Source organism: Lissotriton helveticus, chromosome 9 (assembly GCF_964261635.1).
Source record: "Lissotriton helveticus chromosome 9, aLisHel1.1, whole genome shotgun sequence".
Lineage (NCBI taxonomy): Eukaryota > Metazoa > Chordata > Amphibia > Caudata > Salamandridae > Lissotriton > Lissotriton helveticus.
This window is the reverse complement of record NC_136070.1, coordinates 705670503-705697920: the sequence shown is the minus strand read 5'-3', so window position 1 is coordinate 705697920 and position 27418 is coordinate 705670503. Positions and strand designations below refer to the sequence as shown.

At 41.8% G+C, this 27418-nt stretch overlaps 1 protein-coding gene across 2 annotated transcripts in view; it reads left to right on the top strand.

Moving 5' to 3' along the window:
- LOC144781810 (putative palmitoyltransferase ZDHHC24) overlaps positions 1 to 27418 on the top strand; it is a 154395-nt gene that overhangs the window by 19295 nt on the left and 107682 nt on the right. For both annotated transcript variants that reach the window (XM_078660823.1, XM_078660824.1), the window contains exon 3: positions 5386 to 5663. In XM_078660823.1, the coding sequence (XP_078516949.1) occupies positions 5386 to 5663 (278 nt within the window). The remainder of the gene's footprint in view (positions 1 to 5385; positions 5664 to 27418) is intronic.

Below are 27418 nucleotides of genomic sequence, written 5' to 3'. Positions count from 1 at the left end.
TCTGTTATTTACACATTTCCTCTTCTGTTGTTTCCACGTAACACCTGTGTATGAATCATACACATATACAGTATTGCTAGTAAATTCACTTCTTTTTTGTCCAAATCTCTCCAATGCTGATAAACATATTACCTACAGTATAGTAGTTACTCATTAAAAAGAAAGATTCTACGATCTAGTCACACCTACATTAGTGGAATTAGATATGCCCAGTGGACATAGCAAGGTCTTGCCATTCAGTCTCACATCTTCACCAACAGCCTTTTCCAAATGCACAGTGATCGCATTAGTATTTGTTTGGTCAAAGGTTAATTAAAACCATTGCAAACATGAAAATAATTGCAAATATAAAAAATAAAATCGAAATAATTGGCATTACTGAAAAATATCAGCCTATGACACCAGCCTACATAGCACATATTTGAAAGGAAAGGTGAACAGAACTTTCAGGAAACGGATATTGATACTTTCTTCTAACATGGCAGATAGTATCCGAAGTAATATATAGAGAAAAATCTAATTTGAATGTCGGACTATGTACATTTGTACCTGAAATTAAATAAGTGAACGTTTTTTAAAAACTGTTTCTAAAAATGTTGCTGTTTGACACATTCATGCAGTGCGTCAAAACACCTCTTCATATTGTGATACCATTTTGTAAACAAGCATTTGCAATGCAATCGGTCTCGCCTTGGGACCTTATATGTATTTAGCTATACAGCACATTAGCCTGGTTGCTGAAACATCTACTGTTCTTTAACATGGAGGGAAAGTAAGCAAAATATTGTGTGACGCACCAGGTATGGGAACACATGGAGAGAAATATTTCCTTTCAGCAGGAAATGGTATAGTCCAAAGCTCTGTCTTTAATTTAAAATCAGGGCCTTTGGTGGTCATATCACGAGAAATACAATATTTGGAAAAAAATATTGTCTACGGGTGCTCGTGATAGACCATGGCTATGGACTATAATCTAGAGAATGCTAAAGTGATTCTGGTAATTTACTGACCTCTGCTGGTCGTTTTCTATCAAGAAAGTTAAATTGAGATAGTTGCCAGAAAATTAAAAAAAAATAAGAAAGTCCCTCAGCAGAAAGCAATTCTGGTATTTTACTGACCTCTACAAGTCGTTTTCTATCAAGACAGTTAAATGGAGGCAGTTGAACAGAAAAAAAGTCCCTAAGCGGAAGCACACAAGTCCTAGGACTGATCTCCAGAGCCCACGAAGTACATACACATATAAGTATATACTAAAGTATACACAAGAGGTCTCGAATGTTCAACCTAAAAAGATCCGTTAAATAAAAAAAAAGTCTAGTTTTCACATCTGGGAAACAATAAAAAATATGCTGAATTTACTCCCTTCTATAATTACATAATCTGCAGTTTGGTGTACAATCGATTTATGATGCTAAGCAATCTGAAGTGGTCGAATTGCAAGTATTCAGCATAGTCTGCAGCACAATAGAAAGTGTCAACTGTGATTTTATCATAGCTTTTTAAAACCGATTTTCATTAAAGTGGTTGGCTAGAAATTTCCATCTACAATTCCCTGGTATGGATACCCGGCCCATGGATTAGTTCTTTGGGTACTTTTCTGAATGACTGGTTTTAGAATAGGTTTCTGTGAATCCTGCTGTGTGTTACTGCTATTGTAGCTATATTTAATAAATGTCTCCTTACAAGCTATGTCCTGTTTTTGTAGCCCAAATGCAGGCAAATCTAAGACTTGTGAGTGCTCGGAGGTAGATAAAAGATTTTTCTAAGAGCTTGCAGTGGCAGCCGCTACCTAATGGGGGTGGCGGGGCAGAGTAGGGGAGAGGGTGTGGGGAGTAAATGAGTTAAAAATAAAAATTGACCTGCAGGCTGCGTGCCTCTCAGGCCTCTTCAGCTCCTCAGTTGACCTCAGGAACCAGGAAGCACATAGGCTCCCAGACTCCCCTAGCCAATCACGAAGCTGCCTTACAGCAGCGTTCTGATTGGTCTGAGTTCTGTTGTTCGGCCCTCAGAGAAGGACTGCAAGACTGTGCATATTCTCCACCCAGGCTGTGCATTACAGCCCGTGGAGAGCCTTACAGCAGCGTTATGATTGGTCTGAGTGCTGTGGTTCGGCCCTCAGAAGGACTGCGAGGCTGTACATGTTCTCCACCCAGGCTGTGCAAGATGGCCGGCCAAAACTGTCATGCGCACTTTAGAATGTGCTTACTGCTCCTGCCCCTTGCCCCTGCTCTGGCCTGCCCAGCCCTGCACCTAAGCAGGAATGGAAAACTAAAATGTTAATAAGATTGATAATTATCATTTTAGTTTTCCTTTTTAAACTGCTTGCAGAGCAGTGGGGAGACGATTCTCCGCCTTAGTGGTCGAGCCGTTGCTAAAAGCTTGCATGGTAAAGAATCTAGAACAGGCTCATGCAGGTGTTGAAAGTTCAGAGTATCTTTCTCAGTAATCCTAGGGCGCAGAATCGTAGTGGGTGAAGAACTTTGTGGTAGAGGAGTACGTTTTCCACAGTCACATTGGCATAAGGAAAATCTTATACAAATATTACTTAGCGAGGGTCTGATCAGAAATCACAACTCTGCCCCAGTCATCATAAAGGAATGCATAATGATATCCCTGAAAGGAATTTCTCACGTATCCAAGTATATATTTATTTTCAGTAAAGTGGCTGAGGAATGACTCCTTAATGGAAGTCTTGCCGCCACTTGGGTGAAATAGGCAAACAGACTATAAAGAAGACTCTGGCGAAGATGCACTGGTTTAAACTATGCCTGACTGATGAAGAGCCAAACTAGTCTCATCCACCAACCATTCTAGCTCTGACAAAGACTGCTGAAGGCAGGATAAATTCACAATACTTCAAAGAGGCTACATTTATTTGTATCAAACTCCACTCTTAGGAGTGGTGTCCAAGAATTGGTAGGTATTTTCAAGCCTTCGAGAAACTTTTAGCAGTGACACTGACATGTAGTGAACAGTGTGCAGAGGAGAACACAATGATATAACTGAAAAATGTGCAAAATCAACTTATCAGTAGATTCTGCCTACTCACTACTTACTCCTTAGTGCTTTGTTTAAGTTCATACAACCTATCGTCTCTTCCAGTGGAGAACAAAATATTGAGTAAGGTTTAAACTTGGCCCCCATCATTTGTTCTTTTTGCAGGCAGAAAGTGTGCCAGGCTTAAAGAGAGATATTGCGTGCCATGCAGAATGTGGAGTGACAGGCTTATAGTGCGCCCGCCAGACATGATGTATAGCAGGCACAATTTAGTGCACCAGGCTTAAAGTGCACCAGACATAACGTGTGCCAGGCAGAAAGTGTGCCAAATTTAAGGTGTGCCTCCTCGAAGAGGGTGAGACCCTGGAAGTGGGCAGAGGTGTGGCGCACAATTTGTAGCAGTGCAAGATCTGCCAGATGACAAAGGAAAGCTGGAAGAAATTAGGGCATATTATGAATGTGAGGTGTGAGCCTGCCATCCGCTCACCATCCTGTAATTCAAAAAATAATATGTCCTTGTTTAATGTAACCAGCGCTCATGTAAGCGACCCAACATCTTCAGCTGAGTTTGCGCTATATAAAACTAAAAGAAAACAATCCTCTTTAAAGCTACATCCAAAGCAGTGAAAGTTGGTACAATTGCAGAGTTAAAGTCATTTTAATGAAGTAGGTCTATTTGCAACTCACTGGAAAGCGCAAGATGTGTCTAAGACACATTTGTACATGGGTGTTTGTGATTTTCCTAATTGCGAATCACAACATTTTGCAATTAGGAAATCGCAAACTGACTCTTTTGTAAATCTGGCCCCTAGTGTTTAAAACGGGGCGCAATTGAGAGCTCTGGAGTTGAGGCTGAAGGCAGTGCTAGTTTCGTACAGTGCAGTCAAAAAGTTATTCAAAATATATGGTTATCCAATCCTTGGCCTCAATACAGTGAAATGATCACCCACTACTCCTACAATTGTGATTTTGTGTAAATATGTGTGAATGTGGTACACAGTTGTCAAAATATTGACAAGACAAAAGTAAAGGAAAATGCAGTGCTTACAGGTGAGTATGTGCATTGTATATTTGGTGGTGTTGAAGTGAAAAAGTTGCGAAGAAGTGCATTCAGGGTAGATTGGAAAGAGGGAGCTGAAGAGGAAAGAGATGAGCTGTAAAATATTTAAAAGGGCTTGGGGCCACATGTACAAATGTTTGAAATTGCGAGTCCTAATTGTGATTCCATGCAAATTGCAATTGTGAAATCACAATTTCAAATATAAAGAGTTTCATTTGAGATTCCTAGTGAGTCGCAAATAGACCTACCTCATTAATATTAATGAGGTAGGTCGCAATTTCCGATCCATTGGGAATTGCTTAAGACGCAGAGATGGTGGCCTACAGGAGACAGCAGACCGCCGTGTTTGTATTTGCGTTTAAATAAAGCAACGTGTTTTTAAAAAACAGTTTGGCCCATTTTCCTTACAGGAAAACAGAATGTGTTACTAAATAAAAAATGAAACGTTTCAGTTTCATTTTTAAGAGTAGGCAATGGACTGTGGGACCCCACTGCCTGCTCCTTAAAAATGTTTTTGCATGCATTCACAAAAGGGGACCCCTTCCTGTTTGAGAATGGGTTACCACCAAATTGAATTTGGTGGTAAAAAGCAAATGTTTTGCAACCCTTTTCAGGTCGCAAAACATTCATACATACCCTTGTGATTTAGTATTAGCGAGGGACGCCCTTAACACTCCCCTTCTTAAAACTGAATCGCAAAACCCAAATTGCGATTGTTGCTGAATCACAATTTGGGCTTTGTACATCCCAAAATGCATTTTTCCTGGCGCAAACGGCCTGATTCGCATTTGCGACTGGAAAATTGCTTAGCACATGTAGCTCTAGATGCGGAGTGAAAAAGAATGTACATGCCCAACAAAGAGTGAACATAACTGGAGTGATTGAGACACTCTGAACACAGCTATGTCCTCAATAGGCATCCGTGTTTTCAATATGAATTATGTACAACAAAATCATTGGTTGTTATTCATTTATCATAAGCAGCCAACAAGCACAGACAAAGCCGATCGTCCTGGCTGGTTTTCGGTATGTCAGTTGTGTTATATATCTGAATGCAATAACAGAAAGCTGAGAGAGGCACCAAAATAACGGCCAGCTGCCACACCATAGGAATCACAGAAATTTAGTATGTGTTTAAGCCAGGCCATTAATTACATAGGCCACGCCCTTTTTAGAGACACCTCCACACACACGCTTTCCTTCATACTTCAAGTCCTGTTTCTCGCACTCCGTCTTCATCCATCGAACACTGTTTTTGACTGTGCTCCTTATAACTGAGCTTTGTGGCTGCCCGAATTGCTCCTAACCGACTGGTGTTGCTGTTTTAGGTACTGCTACTCGTGCCAGGCTCATGTGCCGCCGCGCTGCCAGCACTGCTACAACTGCAATGTCTGTGTCCTGCGACGAGATCACCACTGCGTGCTGCTGGGGCAGTGCGTGGGACATGCAAATTACCCTTACCTGCTCGGCCTCCTGATCTACGGCTGGACTGGACTGCTTTATGCCACCATACTTAATGCTGAGAATTTCATGAGCATTCTTCACGAAGGCCTCAGTGCCCACAGCCTCTTCCTGCTGCTGATGCCATGGATGATGCTGGTGACAGGTAAGGTACTTTTTAGGTCAACCCTAGAGACAGATTTGCCTCCTGTAATGAAAAAAAAAGTAATAATGAAAAAATACCTACATATATTTAATGAAATGCTTTGGGACGATGCTTTTCATTCTTTGGTCTCTTAGAATATAGTCAGGGGCACTGGAATTATGCGGCGGGGAGGGCAAAATTATGCAGCCGGGTTGAGTAAAATATGCAGCAAGAAAAGGCAAATTATGCGGCACATTTTGTGATAGTAGTACTGTATTATTTTGGCATTTTTATGCTTGTTAACGCTGTCTGGGCATTGGTTGCACCTCAGTTTAACACCCACATATAACAATAATCCACCACTGTGCAGCACCATGTGTTGCTGCGTTTTCAGTAACTTTTGAACCGTTTGAGCTAGAAACTATTTTTTTGTTGTTAAAATCTGCAGATTATGCAGCAGATGGTGAATTATGTGGCAAATGCGTCAAATCCATAATTATGCAAAAATCGCCACAGCTGCACAATCACATAATTCCAGTGGCCCTGAATATATTTCACATTTTTCTTCCGCTCATCGCAGCTTGCATAACATTTTTTTTCACTTAAGGGGCAGGGGCTGATGGGTCAATTCTATAATTGGCCAATGCTTTTTTGTTTCCTTTTGTTTTTTCGGCGTCCTTGTGTGTATACACTGTCTATCCAAGTTCCAGGAAATCAAAGCCAGTAGTACTTTTTCTTTGCACCAATTAGAATAATATTTTCCTGTATTGTGTATAAAACAAAGTTGCTAATCCCAAGTACAGCTACATGCTACCAAGCGCCCATACATTAATTTAAATGTTTTATTGCACGAAAGTGGTGCCGCCATGGTTTGTGCATGTTTTCTTTTTGTTTCAAATGCTATCCATAAAAACAAAACATTGTACCAGATTGCCAAAATAGGACCTATTGACTTGGTGCCTTTTTTTAGCTTTAGCGTTTCAGCATCAAAGTGGTCCTTATCCATTCACTTTCTTCTTCACTCTTTTGTGCAAGGTCTATGAGGCAGTGGTTGGATGTAGGGCCTCGTAGAGAAGGAAAGAGCGCAGAAGTTTAGGTCAATCAGCGCTTCTTTCAACTATGATCATGTTGTCTCTGATGAAACAAGAAACTGTGGTGATCTGCTTTGCCTACTAATTGTTGTGATTCCATTACTGAACTCTGTGATGTCACCTGTGGGGTTTCTATGCTCTGTGCATTCCACTCCTTGATTCCCTGCGTGGCAGTTGCAGCTGCTCTTGTCCCCTTCAAGCTGGACGGCTCTCTTTTCTACAATAAACCTTTGACCTCCAACTCCTGTCTGCGCCTCGTCCTTACAATGGCGACAGAGGATGGTCAGCTGTTTTTCAGCTGATTATCTAAACTTCTTCGACGAATATCATCGAGTAAAGCGCTGTGGAAGTAAGGACACTTAGCGCTGTGAAACTGATGACATTTCCTTCCTTCACGATCGAGTACGTGAGTACTTTTTTCAAATTATTGCCTTGCCTGCCGTACTTTTTGAGAGCCGTCACAACTGCAGGATTTTCCCTGCTATTTTTCTGCTTTTTCTAATTGATCTACGCTTGGTCTACACTCAGCCAAACTGCGAACGATCTTTCCTGTGCCAACGCGCATTATTTTTGCCAGCTTGTACCGCCGGAGTTCTTACCTCGCAATTTTAGACTCTTTTTGGCATTTATTTGACTTTTCCCGCATTGCAAGCATCTCCTTTACCTGCTCCTTCCCCTCCGAGCTGCGTTTTTTTCTGATGACGTTCTAACGAACATCAACCCAACGTCATCACGCCTCACGCTTACTGGTTGCCATAGACGTCCACGCTGCTTGTCATTCGGCCACGTCACAACCACGCTCTTGCGGCACGACGTTTCTCAAATATTAAACGTCACAAAGCCATCAACAAAAGCCTCGTTTACAACTTCCAAGCCTTCATTGTTTCTGTCGTCACAAAGGCTCCATCTGCTACTCTCAAGTCTTTATTGTTCCTTTTGTGCACAGCCAACCAGAAATTCTACATCTTCGCTGATGCACACAGCAATTCTCCATTCACACGTTGATGTACACAGCTGTACATATTGATGCATACATGTACAATTATTTCCTACTGAAAAGAGCCTTATCACGCTGATGTGCACAGCTTGCGCACACAGCAAATAATTTTGTTATTCCTGTTCTGATACGCTGATGTGCACAGCTATATATATATATATATATATATATATATATATATATATATATATATATATATACATTCAAATAAAAAAAAAATATATACAACTACATATTCATACTAATATATACAAGCTTTTACTTTTTAAAGTGACATCTACTTACTGTAATGCACACAGCCTTCACCTTTCTTAAGTGATACCCTCACGCTGGTGTGCACAGCTTTTCTACGCATTAAAACTTTTACAAATTTTTTTCTTGTTTCATTTAATAAGAGAAAATAGAAGATTTTACAATGCAAAATGTTACTGCTCCAGCTCCATTTCTCCAGACTCCTGGCGATCCTCCTCTTGAATGGAAACTCTGGTTGAGATCCTTCATGGCTTATTTAGGTGCTATTGATGGCCTTAGATATCGTGCAGAAAGAAAAAAAAATCTTATGTATTATCATCTTGGCGTAGAAGGCCAAAATGTTTTTGACCATTTACCCCCTTATACTCCACCTCCTGGTGAAACTCCAGATGAATTCGATATAGCTATAGCCAAACTAGACAAATATTTTATCAAAACCAAAAACATGGTTGTACATCGTTACAAATTTTTCACCAGGGCTCAAAAACCTGAAGAAAGCATCGACACCTTTGTTACTGCCTTGAAAATCCTCGCTTCCAAATGTGAATTTGATAATTTCACCTCACAACTTATTAGGGATCAACTAATTGCCCGTTGCTCTTGCAAACAAATTCAAGGGAAATTATTATCTTGCAAGGATCCTTCTCTGGATAAAGCTATTGACATAACTAAAAGTATAAGAGACATCTTTGGAGGATTCTAAACAATTAGAAGTTTCTCTTTCTAACACTTCTATTTCAGGTGCAGTCTCCACCAAAATGCCTGTTTCTATCAAGACACCCAACTTCATTCCTCGTGACTCACGTGGTTATTTTAGAAGAGTGGGTACCAGAAGACCTTTTATGCCTAATAGACAATTTAGTCAAAGTACTTTTTGTTTCAGATGTGGTTCCTCTTACCATGTTTCTAATTTCAAAAATTGTCCTGCTGTTAACCAACAATGCAGCCAATGTGGCAAAAATGGTCATTTCTCAAAGGTTTGCATGAGAGGTAGAAGAGGCAATGTGCAATGTGTCATAAATGAGAATGATTCTTTTTCCGATTTAAATTCTCAAATGCTTTCCAGTGAATATCCGGATTGTGATGTAACTACTCAAGAGTATGTTGTTGTGGTAAAAGATAGTGATGACTCCAGCTATACTCTTCATGTTCCTGATCCCGAAGTTGACACCATCATTGATAATTATCATGTTCAATTACTTGTAGACACTGGGGCTCGCATTACTATTATTTCTCATGACAAATACTCTCATTTTTGGCGAGACAAGTGTTTACTTCCTCCTGATGTTCTGACTGTAGCTTTTGAAGGGAGCAGAATTAATCTCTTAGGATACTTCTGGGCTGAAATCTCAATTTTTAATAAACATATTAAAGGGAAGGTTTATGTTGCCAAGCGAGGCATTAATGTCCTTGGTCTCCTACATCAGGCTGAATTCGGTGTTACCATCAAGCCTGGTTTACCTAATCCTGTATTTATTGAAGGGTGTAATTCTCCTTGTTCCATACCTTCACCTCCTGTTCCTGTGTGCAACATTTTAAATGGCAAATGGTGGGAAAGTAAATATGAGAAGATTTTTGAAGATCGCCTTGGTAAAATCACCAATTTTCAGCATTTCATTAAGGTCAAAGACAACATTACTCCAATCAAACACAAACTTAGAAATGTCCCACTTAGCATCAGAAATGATTTATCTAAACATCTCAAGTCACTATGTGAACAAGGAATCATTGAGAAAGTAGAATCCACGTTATGGCTTTCTCCCATTGTTTTGGCCAGGAAGAGGTCTGGTGACCTTAGGATGTGTGTAGATTTACGCAGTCTTAATGAGGCCATTTGGGTCGATGGTTTTCCCCTTCCCCGTATTGAAGATTTGATAACTAAAGTGGGCTCTTCTACTTGGTTTTCCAAACTTGATCTTAAAGCAGCTTACCACCAAATTGAATTGCATCCCCTCTCACGACATCTCACTGCTTTTGTAACACCTGATGGTGTTTTCCAATTTCGTCGCCTTCCTTTTGGCCTGGCTTCTGCCGCTGCTGTTTTTCAGCGAATTATGTCTGAAATGTTTGAAAAACTCTCTAATGTAGTCGTTTTCCAAGATGACATTCTCATTTTTACTCAAACTGAGACTGAACATGAGAAAGTCATAGACCAAGTTTTCAATATTTTAGAACAAAGAGGTGTAACTTTACAGAAAAGTAAATGTGTATTCAAAACCAGAGAGGTAGAATATCTTGGTCATATCATTTCCGAAAATGGCATTAAACCCAGACCAGGTTTAGTCAAAAGCATTATTGAAGCTCCCCCTCCCTCTAACAAAGAACAACTTTTATCCTTTCTTGGTCTTTGTGAGTTTTACTCAAAATTCATGAAAGACTATGCCAAAACTATTGAATGTTTTAGACTTCTACTTAAAAAAGGCGCTACCTTCAGCTGGTCTGATGAATGTGAGAAAGGTTTTCTGCTTATTAAAGAGCATATTACTAAAGCCCCTGCTCTTCAACCTTTCAATGGTGATAGAGAAACTGTAGTCACTGTTGACGCCTGTGAATATGGCTTAGGAGCTGTCCTTTCACAATTGGCTTATGGAAAGGAATTTACAGTGGGGTTTGCCTCCAGGACCCTTCGTCCTGTTGAAAGAAAATATTCAGTTATAGAAAAAGAGCTCCTAGCGTGCGCTTGGAGCGTTGAGAAATTCAAGTCTTACTTATGGGGCAGACCGTTTGTTCTTCAGACCGACCATCGACCCCTTGTCGATATCTTGTCAGGCAGAAATATCAAACGTACTACTGCACGATTGGCTAGACTTTCTACTAAATTATTAGAGTTCAATTTTAAAGTTATCTACATCCCAGGTGGAAAAAACAAACGGGCAGACTGTTTGTCCAGATTACCCATACAAGATTCTGATGAAAACGATTGGGAAACTGAGATCGAAGAATGTTTTGTGGCTAACATTTCCGAAGATTCCATTTCCTTTGCTGAAAGTGATTGGATCAAAGCAGTTGAAAATGATGTTGTACTTAAAGATGTATCTTCTTTCATTCAAAAGGGTTGGCCCAAAGAAAAATCTCTTTCTCCCGAACTTCAGATTTATTGGAAAATTAATTCAGAACTTTCTTTAGAAAATGGTAAAGTTGTTAGGGGCAATACATTTATTCCTCCTTCTGTTTATCGGGAGAAAATAATTGCTGATGCACATTCTGGACACCTAGGAGCCACCATTACCAAGAGAAATGTCAGATCAAACTTTTGGTGGCCTAAAATGGACAATCAGATTGTTGAAGCCATTAAAATTTGTACACGATGCAACACCAGTGATAAGGTCCTTGTTTTAGAAGGTGTTAGTGATTCTGTTGTTCCTCCTCCTATCAGAGCCTGGCAGAAAATTGGTCTGGATTTTCTAGGTCCATTTCATGTTCTTCCCAATACTTCCAAATATTTCTTGGTTCTTGTTGATCATCTTTCCAGATGGGTTGAAGTTGAACCTATTAATGTTCCCAACTCTAAAAGTGTCATTGATTGTTTGAGTAAAATATTTTTGAGGGAGGGTTGTCCGGAAGAAATTCTCACCGACAACGGTGTACAATTTATTTCCAAAGAAATGGGTATTTTCTTAAAAAATTGCTGTATTAAACACACTAGAACTCCCTTGTATCATCCCCAGAGCAACGGCAAGACCGAAAGATTCAATAGAGTCATTGTTGAATGTGTGCAAGCTGCTTTCAGGTCAGGCAATTGTATTTTTCAAGCTGTAAGAGATCTCATTTGGTCTTATCGCATTTCCCCTCATGTTGCCACTGGCTTTTCTCCCTTCGAACTCATGAGAGGAAGGAAAGCTTGCTCTCAAGCTTTCCCTTTTTGGATGGCTAAAAGTTTCCACCGGGGCTGTGATTTGGAAGAGGTTTGGCAATGTGCTAACAAAAAATCTTCGAGTTCTCTGCCCAATAATGAACAATTATGCAAAAAGTCCTTTCCCAGTATTCGTGCAGGTGATTGGGTTAGAATTAAGAATCCTGTCACTGTAAAAAAAGGTCTCTCTAAATTTCTTGACTCTCAACAGGTTGTGGAAGTTCGCAAAAATGCTGTCAAATTGTCTAATGGTAATTGGTGGAGCACTTCTCGTGTTGCTAAAGATTCTTCCCGTGCAACTGTTCTTTCTCCTAAAATTGTCAATGTTGGGAATGGTTTAAGGAAAAGTTCTAGAGCAACTGTTAGACCTAACAAGTTTCGTGATTACATTTAATCTGTTTTACTTATTGTTATTTTGCTCTCAGGATTGTTTTTTTTTTGGTTTTTTTCTTCAAAAAGGGGGGAGGTGTGTGGTGATCTGCTTTGCCTACTAATTGTTGTGATTCCATTACTGAACTCTGTGATGTCACCTGTGGGGTTTCTATGCTCTGTGCATTCCACTCCTTGATTCCCTGCGTGGCAGTTGCAGCTGCTCTTGTCCCCTTCAAGCTGGACGGCTCTCTTTTCTACAATAAACCTTTGACCTCCAACTCCTGTCTGCGCCTCGTCCTTACAGAAACCAAATAAGAATATTATTTTTTCTTCACCAGTCTAATAAATAAACTAAAATAAATGAGGGGACAGTGCAAGCTGTCCCAAGAAAAGACCGAAAATATTGGGTTCAAGAAACACCATTAAAAAAAAAAAGAAATTGTCCCCTGAAATCTTCCAGAAGAATCTGGAGATTAATGTACAACAGAACCAGATTGAATTAGGCATCACCGTTCTCTCTTTGCTCTGAACACAAAGTCCATGTTGAACGGCACTCCAATCAGCTATTCCCAGAAATGGAAATTTGTATATGCTACAGACCTCCAGTATGAGGATGGGTCTGAGAAATCATTAACGGAGATAAAAAAAACGGTCACTTTTAGACGCATATAGAGGTTCACAAACCGTGCACAGTACTGAGTCTGTGTGTTGACCACACCAGGTGCTTAGTTTGTAAAATAATGAGTGCGGTCCCCAAAGCGCTACTAAGAAGCCCGGTTGGCGTGATTAAATGTCAGCGTGCCGAGTACCAAGGTTGTGTAGTCTTGGATCCACCTCAGGCCTCTTTAATTTGCTACCACTCCCTGCCCCTTTATCTCACTCTTGCCGGTCCGTGCTTTCTCGGTGGCGGTTTAGCTGTCTTTTTCTTCCTCTTTTTTTTTTCCTTTTGTCTGTTTTTCACTCTCTGGCAATCTCTGGTGAGGAAACACAAGTGACGGTCCCCAAAAATAAGTGCTGGTGGCTCCTGCTGGCTCAAATTAAGCTCTGAGCACACCACTTTTGTGTACTTTAGACACATTTTGTGTGCAAAAAATGCCTTGTCAAGCCTGGACCGACTCTTGTGAATGTTAATATTGCACCGGAGCTAATAGCAATCTCCTTTTTTGATTATTAAATCCTGTAATATTAAATGTATGTGAAGTAGGAATTCAGTATGTAATGTATATTAATAACATGATGCCCTTGTTAGCATATGCCAGTACTAGTTTTGCTCCTGAATAATGAGGGATGTAAATCGCAATATACCCCAAAAAATAATTCTATTTCCCTGTGGAGTTCCAGTGCGTGTTAAGTTGTATTAAATCTGTAGGTCACCAGTTGAGGTGTTTCTGCTTGTGAAGGGGATGTTCTTTTGTATCCATTGGAGTGGTTAGTGTGGACATCTCTGCAGCATGTTGCATCAGCGTGGGCAATATGCTTTTATTTCCATTAGAATTAATATTTCACCCTCATACCCCTTTTGACCATGCTATTGCAGTATCTAGACTTAATGAAAAGGTGTACCAAGTACACACTTATGACTAGTATATATAAGTCTTGGGCACTGTTAGACTTTACTTTTTCAGCAGGTTTACCCGCAGACTTTTTACTTTTTGGCTTCCTGTTTTTGACTCTGTTTTTGTTGGTTTTAGAGCTCTGGGCACTTTACCACTGCTATTCAGTGCTAAAATGCATATGCTCTCCATCTAAATTGTGTTATGGATTGGTCTTTCCATTATTGGCTATTTGATTTACTGCTAAGTCCCTAATACAGTGCACTTTGTGTGCACAGGCCCTGTAAATAAAATGCTACTAGTGGGCCTGCAGCACCGGTTCTGCCACCCATAGAAGTAACCATGTAAGTGTACCTCAGAGATGCCATTGTAGTGTCTGAACGCTGTTTTTAACTGCCATGTCCACCTGGCAAGGGCACCCATTTCCCAGACCCTAACCTTCCATTTTCTAACATGTAAGGTACCCCTCAGGTAGGCCCATGGTACCCCATGGGCAGGGTGCAGTTATGTGAATGGTAGGACATGTACTGATGTGTGATAGTGAAATACAGAGTATTTAGTTTTTCACTATGGAAAAGCTGTCTGTCCCATAGGATAGAATGGGAGATACTTTGTAACATCTTACACATATAACTTTCCATTGGGATAAGATTGGAGAATTGAGTTTAGTATGCCTGAACTCAGAATTTATAAATATATCTTTTAGTAAAGATGTTTTTTAAATTATGTGTTTAAAAATGGCACTTATAGAAAGTATGCAGTAACAAACTACAGGAGGTTACCCTTACACCCGGTAGAGACCAGGGTAAATAATTTATAGCATACAACAGTGTCTCAAAGGGTATTGTTTAGCAGACAATTTACAGAGGGGCACAACAAATTGCCGTGAACAGGAGAAGGAGATCAGGGAGACAAGAGACTTTGAGACATATGATTGTAATCTGGTCCTGATGATGACCTAATACTGTATAACGGCCGGCACACTGTCGACTTCTACAGCGTAATTTACGGCTCCTCCTTCGTGATTGCCCTGAAGAATGAATCTGTTCTTAATGTATCAAATGAATGAGCATTATTAAGAGTACGCTTTATATATATCACTTGTTTTTGGCGCCCTTCTTCCCACTGTATATATCCCTTCAGGTGTCACCAGCACCGTTCACCTTCTCACAAGCACGTGTACACTGTATAGTACAGGTTACATGACATTTAATGTAACACAGTGCTTTTATGATTGTTTAATTTGACCGTATTCCTAAATATATGTGAAAAACATTTTCTCAATCATATGCCTCCTGGTCTCTTGTTTCCCTGCTCTTCTCTCCTTCCCCTGTTCAGGGCAATTTGTTGTGTTCCTCTGTAAATTGTCTACTAAACAATACCCTTTGAGACACTGTTGTACGCTATACTTTTAGAAAGTAGTCAGTGTCTTGCTTAACCATCCTGTGTGCCTCTGCTGAGCTGTGGATTGACTATCTGGCTTTGGAGAGACCAGGGCTGGAGATGTGCATTCACTGTAGACAGCCACGGGGGGTTGAGGTGTGTCCTGCCATTTTGGGTAATTCAGAGTTGGACTGAATAGGCCTGGTCTGCATTTAGAGTGGTGGGAGGAGATTTCCTTGATTACGAATAGGCCCGGTCTTCCTTACACAATGCAGTCTCCACCTCTACCAGGAAGCTGGTCCAGAAAGGACAGAACTGGTTTGGATAAAGCACAGAGACTCTCTGCCATAAGAGAACAAAGTGAAATGTGGTATAAATATTGGAGCCCAGACCCCAGAATTTTAAAACTCTTTTGGACTCAGAAATCAGTCAAGAAGAAGAGCTGAAGATGCTGTAAAGAGGAACTACCACTTTGCTGTGTGCTGGCTGTGTTGACCTACAGTGGCTGCTTCTGTCTTGGCAAAGAAAGGACTGGACTAAACTTTCTGCAACTTCTTTGTTTGAGTTTCTCCAGGGGCTTGAGGTAGAGCTTGACACTTGTTCAAGAAGTCTCAGGAACAGCTAAGACTTCAAGTTCATCTGCTACCAGCACTGGGAACTGTGTGTTTCATGCTGCAACAGAAGAAAAAGCGGTAACGGACTCCGTGTCCTGAAGGAACCGCATTGGGCACCGCCGCACTTTGCACCGCAACCCTGGTCTCACCGACGCATTTCAAGGCCCCACCAAACCGCTGTTTGACCTTTGGGCACCATACTCTGCCTCGCTTCACGCGCCGCCTTGGTATCTCCAACAACAGCGCTTCACGCCGACATCAATGCCACTACTTGCACCATGGTTTGAGGGCACAGTTCGTGAGTTACGAGCCCCCTAACTCCCCAACCTCATCCCGCACCACAGCCTTGGCCTTCCGACGCTGGCGCCATCGACTCCGGTATCTCAGCCGACGACATAACTCCCGCAACAACAACGCCGCTGCTTGCACCGTGACCAGCCAGCAACGCACCGAGCCCCACATCACTTCGCACCGCAGTCCTGGTCTCACCAAAGCCGCTGGACCACCTTCACCGAGCCGCTGATTGCACTGCGACCTGAGAGCACTGTGCACTGTACCGCTGCACTTCGCACCATGGCCTGATGCCTGCCGGCGCTCCCTACTTTAGCTGCGAGGAGTTCGATCTGGAACCAATGTCTGCCGATACAAGCTCTTTGGAGATCAAGGAGAGGTCGCTGACGCCCTGCATATCAAAAAAGTACTGTTTTCTGGGTCTACCTGACACCGTAGAGTGCCTGCGATGCCGCGGTCAGCCAGAACTGGTGGATTTGTTGTTCACAATGCCATGATGATCCCAGACGGAGCTATCGACTTCAAGGAAATGTATCTTAAGTCTATTTTTGATTATTGAGATTTCTGAGAACTATATGTTGGATTTTTACCTTTTTTAGTCGTGTTTGCATAGATAATTTATTGAATACTTTTCTAAAACTGTTGTGATGTCCTTTTGTTGTGCTTTCTCTTTATTACTGTTGGTTATGTGCAAGTGCTATACACACTGCCTCTGAGATAAGCCTGACTGCTCGTGCCAAGCTAATAAGTGGGTGAGCAGGGGTTATTTCCGTAGTGTATCCCCCTTATCCTGACTTGGAAGAAGGGTCCCTAATGGGACAGGGTAACAACCGGCCGTCTACAGACTCTCATTTCTAACAGGCACAGTCCACAAATGTTAAGGGAAGTATTCCTCCAATGTTAGAGCAAAGTCTGGGCAAACATTGGAGAAAATATCTGGACCAGTGCGCCAAATGACTAGGAGCCCTCGATTTATCAAAAGTTTGATCTGTAACACAAAGGAAGTTTACCTACCTTTTATTTATTTGCTCCTCAGCGTAGTCCGTACAGAGATTAGATGGCAATATTTGACTAATAATTAATCCAAGATCCCTATACTCTTGGAGAAGATCTATCCACTTTGAAGCAGAAGAAATCTGTTGCCCAGCCACCCCCTTGATGACTTGCCCTGAGTGGGTGAAAACTCTATTTACTTTTTCCAGCGAAGGACAAACAATCATAGCAACTCAGCCAATTTTTCCTCTAAAGCATGCCCTCCCACAGATGCTGGTAATGAAGATCCACAAACCGGTTTATGGTCCCAGGTGCCACACTGTTCGCAGCAATATGCCCATGGCCCAACCCTGAGTTTTAACCCCAATGACACAGATGCAGAAACTCTGAAGAGTTGCCTCCGAATATGCTTTTGGTTTTTGATTTTTAGTGTTGATGTTGGTCTGATTGTCATCGTTCTTTAAATTCTAAAACGTGTAGTCGTTCCTTCCAATTTCCCTTGAGTCTCCGAGTCTCCACTCTGAAGATATCCACTTTCTTTGAATGGCACCTCGCAGATTGAAAGGAAACTACGTATACATACTTCTTCCAGATTACAGAAGTGCAGATACTAAGGAGTAGTGTTGGCTAAAGACAGCTTAGGGATTTTTGCATGAAATCCCAGATAAAGTTATCCTCCCAGCTTTCATCCTCTTTAAGTTAACTGCTCCTACGCAAGTATGGGCCTTGTCTAGTTCTTCTGGTTTGGGGTATGTTTTTGTGCAAAGGCATAGTATTTGGGCATAAGAACTCCACAGACGCCTGTATAGATGCCCTCACATGGCCAGGTCCTTTATTGACTGTATTGTTGTTCCCTGCCAACATTTCCTAAATGGAAAACAAAAGAGCCCCCGATAGGGATTCTTTGTGCAGTATGTAGGCTTGGGAGTCATTGAGTTTGGCCGGATGGGAGAACCACTGTAAATCTGTAGTTTCCTTTCCCTGTTAAACTTGTGATTCCCCTGTTTCAATTGTAGGTGGGGATCAGCTGATTGACTGCAGTGGTAGCCCCCCCCCCCCGTGCTGCCACCATCAATGCATCAGACCTTCTGTCCTATTTAGGGCAGTCCTTCTGGCGAATACTTTACCTGCCCAGGTCCACCATGGATGGTTGGGCAAGGAAAACCAACAATGCTCCCCGCAAGGAGGTTGAAAACTTTTTTCCTGGCGAAGTCACAGATTTGTTTGGGGGGAGCAACCGAAACATTTGCTTTATGGGGTTTCATTTGAAGGAATGAAAAAAAAGCCAATTGGGTAGTAAGATATGTCACCCCACTCAGCATTATCTTATACAAAAATGCATTGATGCCTCTGAGGGATGCACTTTCTGAAGGCACTACATACGAGTGTTTGCTGATCGCAGCCGCAGTATTGTGCTCATGGAGAAGTAGCCTGGCTAAAGACAAAGGAACAACTTGAATTTTATTTTTAGTCAAGATGCCTTGGAACAGAGGCCTGCAACACTTTCACTCTGGCAAACAGTACCCTCCACTCTCATCTCCAGTGTGAAACAATTGGAATAGCCATAGTCTTTAGGACGGCGATTCTCGGTCACCACAGCAAAACTGTGGAACGCCCTTCCTTTTAAACTCAGGAGCGAACCTTGTCACCTCCGATTTCGGAAACTCCTGAAAACCCACCTCTTTCCTTGACCCCTCTGCAGTCTCCCTGTCTCCCCCCCCCCCCCCCCCCCACCCCCTGGTACTGCTGTTTTGGTTTCTTAGCGCTGGGATGCTTCCGGGTTACTACGCGCTCTACAAACCCACATTCAATTCAATTCAATTCAATTCCATTCTTCGGTGGAGGTTAGCAAACTAACTGACCCGTGGTACATTTTTATTGGATATAAAGGTTAACGTGCTAAGCTTGACACTGAAGTCCTTTAAATCAGCAGTTGGGAAGTCCTGTGCTTTTAGAGGCTGCACAGGCTGCCATTTCCTACGAGCAGATATTCTGCTTGAATCCCAAGGCCACAGCCTATAATATGATCAAAGGATTAGCCAATGCAGACCCTCATGCAGGCAGTATCTTTCAAATTGGAGTGATGTGGCCTGATTTCCTCATGCCTTTAACAAAGAAAGCAGCTGCATGAAGTATATGTTTAAACAGCTCTACAGTTCATTGGGGCAGGCCAAATAATCTAGCATTACCAGCAGTTAAATGAGAAAGGGCCATTGCTTGTGTGCGGAAATCCACTCACTGCTTTACCTTGTCTGGATGCGGTTGCTTCCTTCCACTTCAATTTCGGTACCCAGTGCCGCCGCAAGACTGCGCCAAATTACCTCTCTGCCTGAAAGGCTACTAACATGTCAAACTGGTTGGAGATCAACAACACAGAGTACAATGAAGGAAATAACAGATTCTTAGCCCATTTTATATACTGGCATACCTCTGCATTCATTTATAACAATTCATTTCTCCTTCAGTAGTCTCTGCTACACAAATTCTGGGGCATATTACTAGCGTTCAAAAGAGAGAAAATAAAGCCACTGCAGTAAGGTAATAACAAGAAAAAAGAAGAATCGGGTAGATTATGTGATCTAGTCTAACAGTGGTCCAGTGTTAACCGTGAAGAGTTCTAATCCAAGATTCTCCGCTTTTAACTTTACTGCTTTCAGCTGCAAGGGAAATGGGGTGCTGACCTAAAACTGCAAGAAAACAAACAAGGTGCCTACACCACCCTTCTTTATACACAGTCTTACTTATGACGGCCAAAAAATAGTTTCTTTAGTTTGACCAGGTATTTTTATTCATACCGTTCATTTATATTTTCTTTTTTAAAACTTTTTGTTAGATCGTTATTGCAAAGATAAGACAACTGTACATTCATATATTTACATAACTATACAATGCAATTTACAGACATAAATACAACAATACATATAGACGCTAAATCAAACAGTTTTTTAACATCATACATCCCAACGAAAAAGACCTTTTTAGACAAAACAGAACATTATGTATTCATGTATATTTGATTCCAAAAAGTAAAGGACAAAGTCCAAGAAAAAGGAGTGTAATCAATCAATCAAACAATCTTTGAGCCAGCTATTGCTTAGTAGTTATGTGGTACACAAACAATGATGCGTAGTCCAATTGTAGTAGTAGATCCCTCTTTATTGACATGTAGATAGGTGGCAAGTTACAGGATAGTAAGATACAAGTAGGAAACCCCACCAGGAGAGAGCTTCCAGCTCCTCAGCCTGAGATGACCAACTGACTCTCTAGTTAGAGTCAGGCACTTAACATTCCATGATGTCACAGGACATTCTGATGCAGTGGTAGAGAGGGAAAATACATAGAACTATTTACCACACATCCTCTTCCGTTAACAAACAACAGCAAGAAAGAAGTCAAGACGGAGTAGAAGGATTCAGAGAAGACTGTAGACTTCTGATCTAGTAAAAGGGACAATTTGAAAAGCAGGAAAGTCAAGCATGAAAGCATAAACAAAGAACAATAAAAAGAGGCATGTAGAAAGATAAACATAAGATGCACAGATGAATTAAATGCAAATTACATAACATGCCCATCCACCCTCCTTAAAAAACAAGGTAGCGATCCTGGCAAATCAAGCAGGGTGTAACAACTGTATGACAAAATGAGTGCAGATGGAAATAAGCACAAAAAATTACACTGGTAACCTACACAAAAAAAGAAAAACCTTGCGAAAGGCAATCTTTTAAACTGTGGAACAAAACAACTCCCCAGGAAAGGGTACACCAGAGGAAACTAACGCCTCTGGAACAAAGCACACAGTAGCCGCACACTGGCAATAGTGGAGCAACTACACTAAGAGGTAGTGCTGACAACGCACCTCAACTACCCACACAGAGTGATGCAACTTAAACTAACACATATACCTCCCCTAACAAAAGGGTACACCATTGAACAATGTAGAAATTGTTCAAGAAAACATCACTAAATGGCGGTTTTGACAATGCACACTACTTTCCCCTAAAATGGGTACACAAAGATACTAATCTTTGAAACTTTCTAAGAAACTAGTTACATGCAGACTACCTCCCCTAATAAAAGGGTACACCACGTGAAAGTGCGCAACGTAACTTCTCCAATAAATTGACAATAAGACCCTAGGAAACAAAATTGTAGTCACTGACTGTCACTATAACCCCACAACTTCCCCTAAGTAAGGGTACTCCATAAGTACCAACCCTAAGTACATGGATGGGGTATTAATTAGACTCAAACACCCTAGCTGCACAAGCAGGGTGAAACACAGGATACACTTCCTGTGTGACTAAAACCACAACGTCCCCTATATGTACATATAGGGTACCCCATAAGGTACAACATCACCCTAGTCTCAAAATAAGGTATTGACTAGCCCTACCCCCTCCCCTAAACAAGGGTACACCGTAGGGTTAAGACGTTGCCTTAGGAAATTTAAAGCTCAAAACATTCACTCACCCACAACATACACAGAGATATTAAAATTTCTCCACAATGACATACTACAACCCCTCAAAAGTAAAGATAATAATCCATTATGTTCAACTCACACACCAAGCCACTACACACGCTGAAAATTAAATAAGTTGAAGTATAAGCATAATAATAAACAATAGAATACAGCTCCGGTGAGCGATATCTCACCCGAGGTCTTCTTGGCTGAAATTGTTCATTAACTTCGAAGCGTGACTTGACACTGGGTGACGTGCAGGCAAGTCTAGAAAAGTAGTCCACAAGATCCTCCACTCAAGGAACTGATTCATCCAACCTAGGGAAGACAGATTGTTGAAGAAGAACATCCAATGTTGAGATATCGACTGTCCATGTGCCAGTATTTGCGAAGAGTAGAAACTGAGTGATGTGTGAGGACTGCACAGTGACTCCGACAGTCCAGAAGAGGAGTTCGTCAAAAGTTTAAAATATCCACATACTCTGCACAGACTCTGTAAAGGACAGTTGAACCACATAGAAGGCAGAGCGGTAAACGTCCACATGGGAAAACGACCACGTAGCTTGAAGGTTGCAGCTTCATAGAACCAAAACTGCTGTCGCCTGTGTGAGAAGCTGCCGCAGGCTGACATGTAAATCCACGAAGGCGGTATGACAGCATGACGCTCCGCTTGACGCTCACCGAGTGGCTTAAGGCACGCTGCTGCACCAAAACTCGTCAAGGCAGCATAAGCAGTACACACGAAGACATACGTCATAGAGTCAAGACGGTTGCCGTTCTGGAGAGGTAAGAAGTGCGCAGCTCGTGCATATTTCGAAAATTTAAACATGTCAGCTCAAAAGTGATGCGAGCGCTCCGTGCGCATTTCTAAATTTAAAGATGCCGGCACAACAGTGACGGAGAGACGTCACACACAGTCTCAAAATTGTACGTGTGCCCTGTGCACTTTTCCCAAAGATGTCGGCAAAACAGAAATGGAGGGGTCACTGATATTTTTAACTGTGAGAACGGCCAAAGCCCCACGACATTCTGAATAGGTGAAGTAACACTCAGGTCAAAGTAAAACACTGTCCATATAGATGTAAAAAAAAAACGATACTTCACAGACTTCACAGGTTGCTGTGCTTGAGAGAGTGTACTGCCAGCGCCAGGGTAGCACCATAAGATCAAACACAAATAGTGCTGAAAATAAATGTTCACACTGTGTAAAAATACACAAAACACAGTGGTTGTAATAAAGGTGAATTGTCAATGTAAACAAGAACGCCGAAAGGTACAACAGGGTGATCAGGCCTGCTGAAACAGTGGCTCTTGTAGCTGGAAACAGTTAGTGTTCAGATGATAAAGAAATGGCAGTTAGTTCTCTCACAACACAGACGCCCAGGGTGCAGGCTGTCCTGAGTTGAAAGGACACTGGTGGGGTTTACTGGGCGTTACTCTGAGCTCCAGGAAATCGACTTACTTGAATGTAGAACAGTCCTTGGTTTCTTTATAGGTGAATTTCTATCTTCTTTCTTTGTAGCGCAGGTTAGTCCAAGAAACGTCGCCAAACTGTGGTACACAAACAATGATGCGTAGTCCAATTGTAGTAGTAGATCCCTCTTTATTGACATGTAGATAGGTGGCAAGTTACAGGATAGTAAGATACAAGTAGGAAACCCCACCAGGAGAGAGCTTCCAGCTCCTCAGCCTGAGATGACCAACTGACTCTCTAGTTAGAGTCAGGCACTTAACATTCCATGATGTCACAGGACATTCTGATGCAGTGGTAGAGAGGGAAAATACATATAACTATTTACCACAAGTTACTCCTTTAAATTTGCCGACGTGTTTCAATGCCAGGAAAACAGTTCCTGGTATCTCCTCAGGGCTTTGTCATTTATCAGGTTGCTGTTAGAAATGGGGGACTGTAGATAATCTTTTCTTTGTATCAAAATAGTGGTAGTTCATACATTTGAACCATCTAAAACTGCAGCACTGGCATACATGATGGTTGGCTTTAAGAGGAAAGGGAAGGAGGGAAAAAGAATCTGGATTAGACATTAAGGTTCAGGAACACACGTTTAAAATATTTTATGGAAGGATAGCAAGTAAGAGTTGAGTCTTAGATGATCCAGAAGACTGTTCACGAGTCTTGGTGCTTTTCAAGAGAAAGACTGCTTCGCTGTTTTAAGTTTTTTTCATTTTTTGCATTTTGGTGCCATTCACTCCTAGTGCCTCTTCGTCCTGCTACGGGGTGCAGTTTGCCCTAGTTTTGGGAATATGAAGGACTTTGTGAATGGCACATGCTATTTTAAAGTGGATTCTAACTTCCAATGGTTGTCAATGGAGGTGTTTCAAATGAATATGACATGGTATTTCGCATGCCATTACTTCGCATGCCATTACTACGCAGTTATTGCTTAGCAATAACCGTTACTACGCAAGTTTTTACTTAGCGTACCATTACTTTGAAAGTGTTAATGTATGCGAAGTAAAAACTTGCCTAGTAATAAAAATAGCATGCGGAATAACATGTCATAGAAAATACACTACCCTACACATCTAAAACACTACACTACCCTACACTACACTACTGAAACATCACTACACTACCCTTAACCCTAAATCTCTACCCCCTACATTAACATACAAATTCCCCTACTCCGCTCCCTACACTCATTCACTACCCATCACAACCCCCCGACACTACACTAAACAGTAGACTACACTACACTAACACTACAACACTACCCTAAACCCTAAAACACTACCCCCAGCACCACCCTGCACCTAGCACCAGTCCTGTCCCTAGCCATAAACATTACCCAGCACAAACCCCGACACTACCCTAAACCCTACACTAACCCCACAACACTACCCTAAACCCTAAAACCCTACACTACATTAACCCCACAACACTACCCTAAACCCTAAAACCCTACACTAACCCCACAACACTACCCTAAACCCTAAAAGACTACACTAACCCCACAACACTACCCTAAACCCTAAAACACTACCCCATCACGATCCTGCCCCTAGCCCCAGTCCTGTCCCTACTCCCAAACACTACCATGCACAACCCCCGACACTACTCACACTACACTAATACAAGTACACAACCCACAACTCTACACTACACTAACACAATACACAACCCTGCACGACCCTACACAGCCCCTGCACGACCCTACACAGCCCCACTTACCTCTTACCACGCGATGTTCAAATCTTCTCCCCTTCTGGCTTCCTCCGTTGTGGGCAGGCAGGAGGGCAGGCGCAGAGAGTGGCACCCAGAAAAGCAGCAGCAGACCCCTCACTGGATGAAATGGCCGCCGTGACGAGCTCAAAGTGCGGCGCCCGCCCCCTACGCATGCGGCGTTACTGCGCAGGCGATGTAACAGCAGCGTACTAAAAGCAATGCGTTGTTACATCGCATGTGTAGAAACGCTTGCCAAGTAACGGCATGCGTAGAAACAGCCGCGCACTAATGGCTGTTCACCGTTTCAAATGGGTGAGATGTAGTCTCATATATCAGCGCCATTAACAAGGCAGTCACTTGTATAAAATATGGTCTTGAGAGGAGCGACAGTTGATTTGGGCCGGCCAGATTATATAGGCCATGCATACTCACAAACATTTCTCCAGGGGCCACTAAGTACGGTCTATGAAGTGACTAAAGGCCGCACTTATGCCAGCAAGGAGTAGGTCGGGTGAGGAAGGTGTGTAAGGTGGGTGTAGGAAGCAAAGCATATACATCTAGTGGCTGAATTGCACAATGTAATTCAGAAAAACGGGGATCAATCCCGCCTTCCCCACTTGGCCAATTTGTGTGATTGTTGGCCATTATATTTTTCTGTTTACCTCCTTTTTCTTCATTATCACAAAAAAGAGAACCTCAAAATACATGATTCAAGACGTGTGCAGTACAAAACCTTGTCTTGACTTTGTTTTATTACATTAAAATGCTGTCCATGTTTAATAACACCCCAGGCCACCCCCAGGAGGCACATGACAACCGACTTGCCTCTTGGCTCACATTTGGCATTGCTGTCTGGGTAGGTGAAAGCCAAACTGGGTCTAAATACGTTTAAATGCGATCATTTAAAAAAAACAAAGAAAACTCCAAATGCAGCAATTTGATCTGATTTACTAAGGTGAAATGCTTTTAGATGGTAATGAAATACACCTTTTTAAATTTTGAAGAGATTTCATGTTTTTTTTACATGCTTTATCTAAGATGTCTTTAAAAATTAAGGAATTACTAAAGCTAAGCGGTTCCGGACACCTTATTTACTCTACCTTCTTTAATTTAACTTCAGGTACATGTAAATAAATGCTTGCCAGTTTATTTAACATCGTTCAGAATGTTAGTTTTAATTAAAGTACTCACCAGCCCAGCGCTGCTTTTGACCAGGGGGGGGGGGGCGTATGTAAAGGTGAGGATGGCCGCAAGTGGCCCCGGGACGAACTTTGAGTATCAATGATATAGGCCTTACAGCCCTACAAATGTACTATTTCTTTTGTACCGCTGTTCACGTCTGTGAGAGTAATTGATAATGTCAGCTTTCTCAGAAGAACAGCTTGTTGCAGATTAATTTTTTTATTTTGGACCTATTATGATCAATGATAAAGCCAAGTGATTTTAAGAATGGGACGAAGGAGGGTTAAATTCTTGTTTGTTTTCATTCTTAAACAATAGCTGAAGATTCTTTGGAGTGTGGGGTCTGTATTTCTTTTTTTGTTAGGTTTAGTTTCAAGGAGGGCATTTAATGTGTGATTCCACTGCCCGATTATCCATGGGTATAATGTGTGATTCTACTGCACGATTATCCATGTGTTGATCCTCGTATCGGGACCGGCTTGATGGATTCTGCTAATTTAAGTTCCGTTTATCATTTGTCCCCGAGTTCCCTACTGTCTCCCTCCACCCCCCTTGCTGGGGTAAGCGTACGCTTAGGCAATGACAAAGGTCATATTGAAAACGTCTTTCTGAAAATCCTAATTTGGAATATAGCGGGTATAGCCTCTAAGATCGGTCTGGAGGGATGCGGTCTTTTATTATGACCTATGATATAGTTTTTATGCAAGAAACGTGGGAGTGTAAGGATATTGTATTAGATGAATTTATGTGTTTTAGCCTGCCCGCTATTCCTTCTATATCAAGCAGAGCGAAGGGGGGGCTTGTCTGCCTGCTTTAAAGTGGAAATTGCTGGTATTATTGTTCAGTTATCGCAGGGGGAGGCGCAGGCTTTCTGTCTTTCCTGGAAAGAAACTTTTAAGCTGTACCTGGTAATTTTTTATTATAATAATTTTACATCTAAAGGTAATTTCCACGGGCTTTTTGGGCTGATTGATATGCTCGCAGAGATTGAGGCCCGAGCGGATCGTCCTTTTTAAGTTGTTGGTGACGGGGGACTTTAATGCCAAACTGGGGCTCTCATCACCTCTCTCCCCGACCACCTTTGAGCCAGTCACCTCCGAGCCGGACCATAATGTTATGGACGCGAGGAGACTGGTTCTATTTACCCTTTTATTAGAAAGAGGTATGGTAAATAAGGCACCCAAATTGACTGACCACTATATTCTTACTTTTACTGGACGTGGCACAGGAAGCACTATAGACTACGTATTTGTCTCCTGGAGTATGTTTTCTCTGATTAAGGGCTGCGAGGTACTTATTCTGCCATATAGTGATCACAATCCTATCTCTGCCAAGAAAGTGTTACTTTATAGGAAACAGAAACCTAAGCCTGTATCCACCCTGACACTATCCACTAAAGAGGCGGGCGTCGGGTAGTTTGGCGCACAGCAAACATGAATAGTATTATGTCATAGATAATCCTGATTAGTACGGCACTGGTGTTTAGTTGCAATTGTTTCCCATGCGAGCTTTCTCGCATTTTACAAGGGTTTGCAACCCTGCTACATAA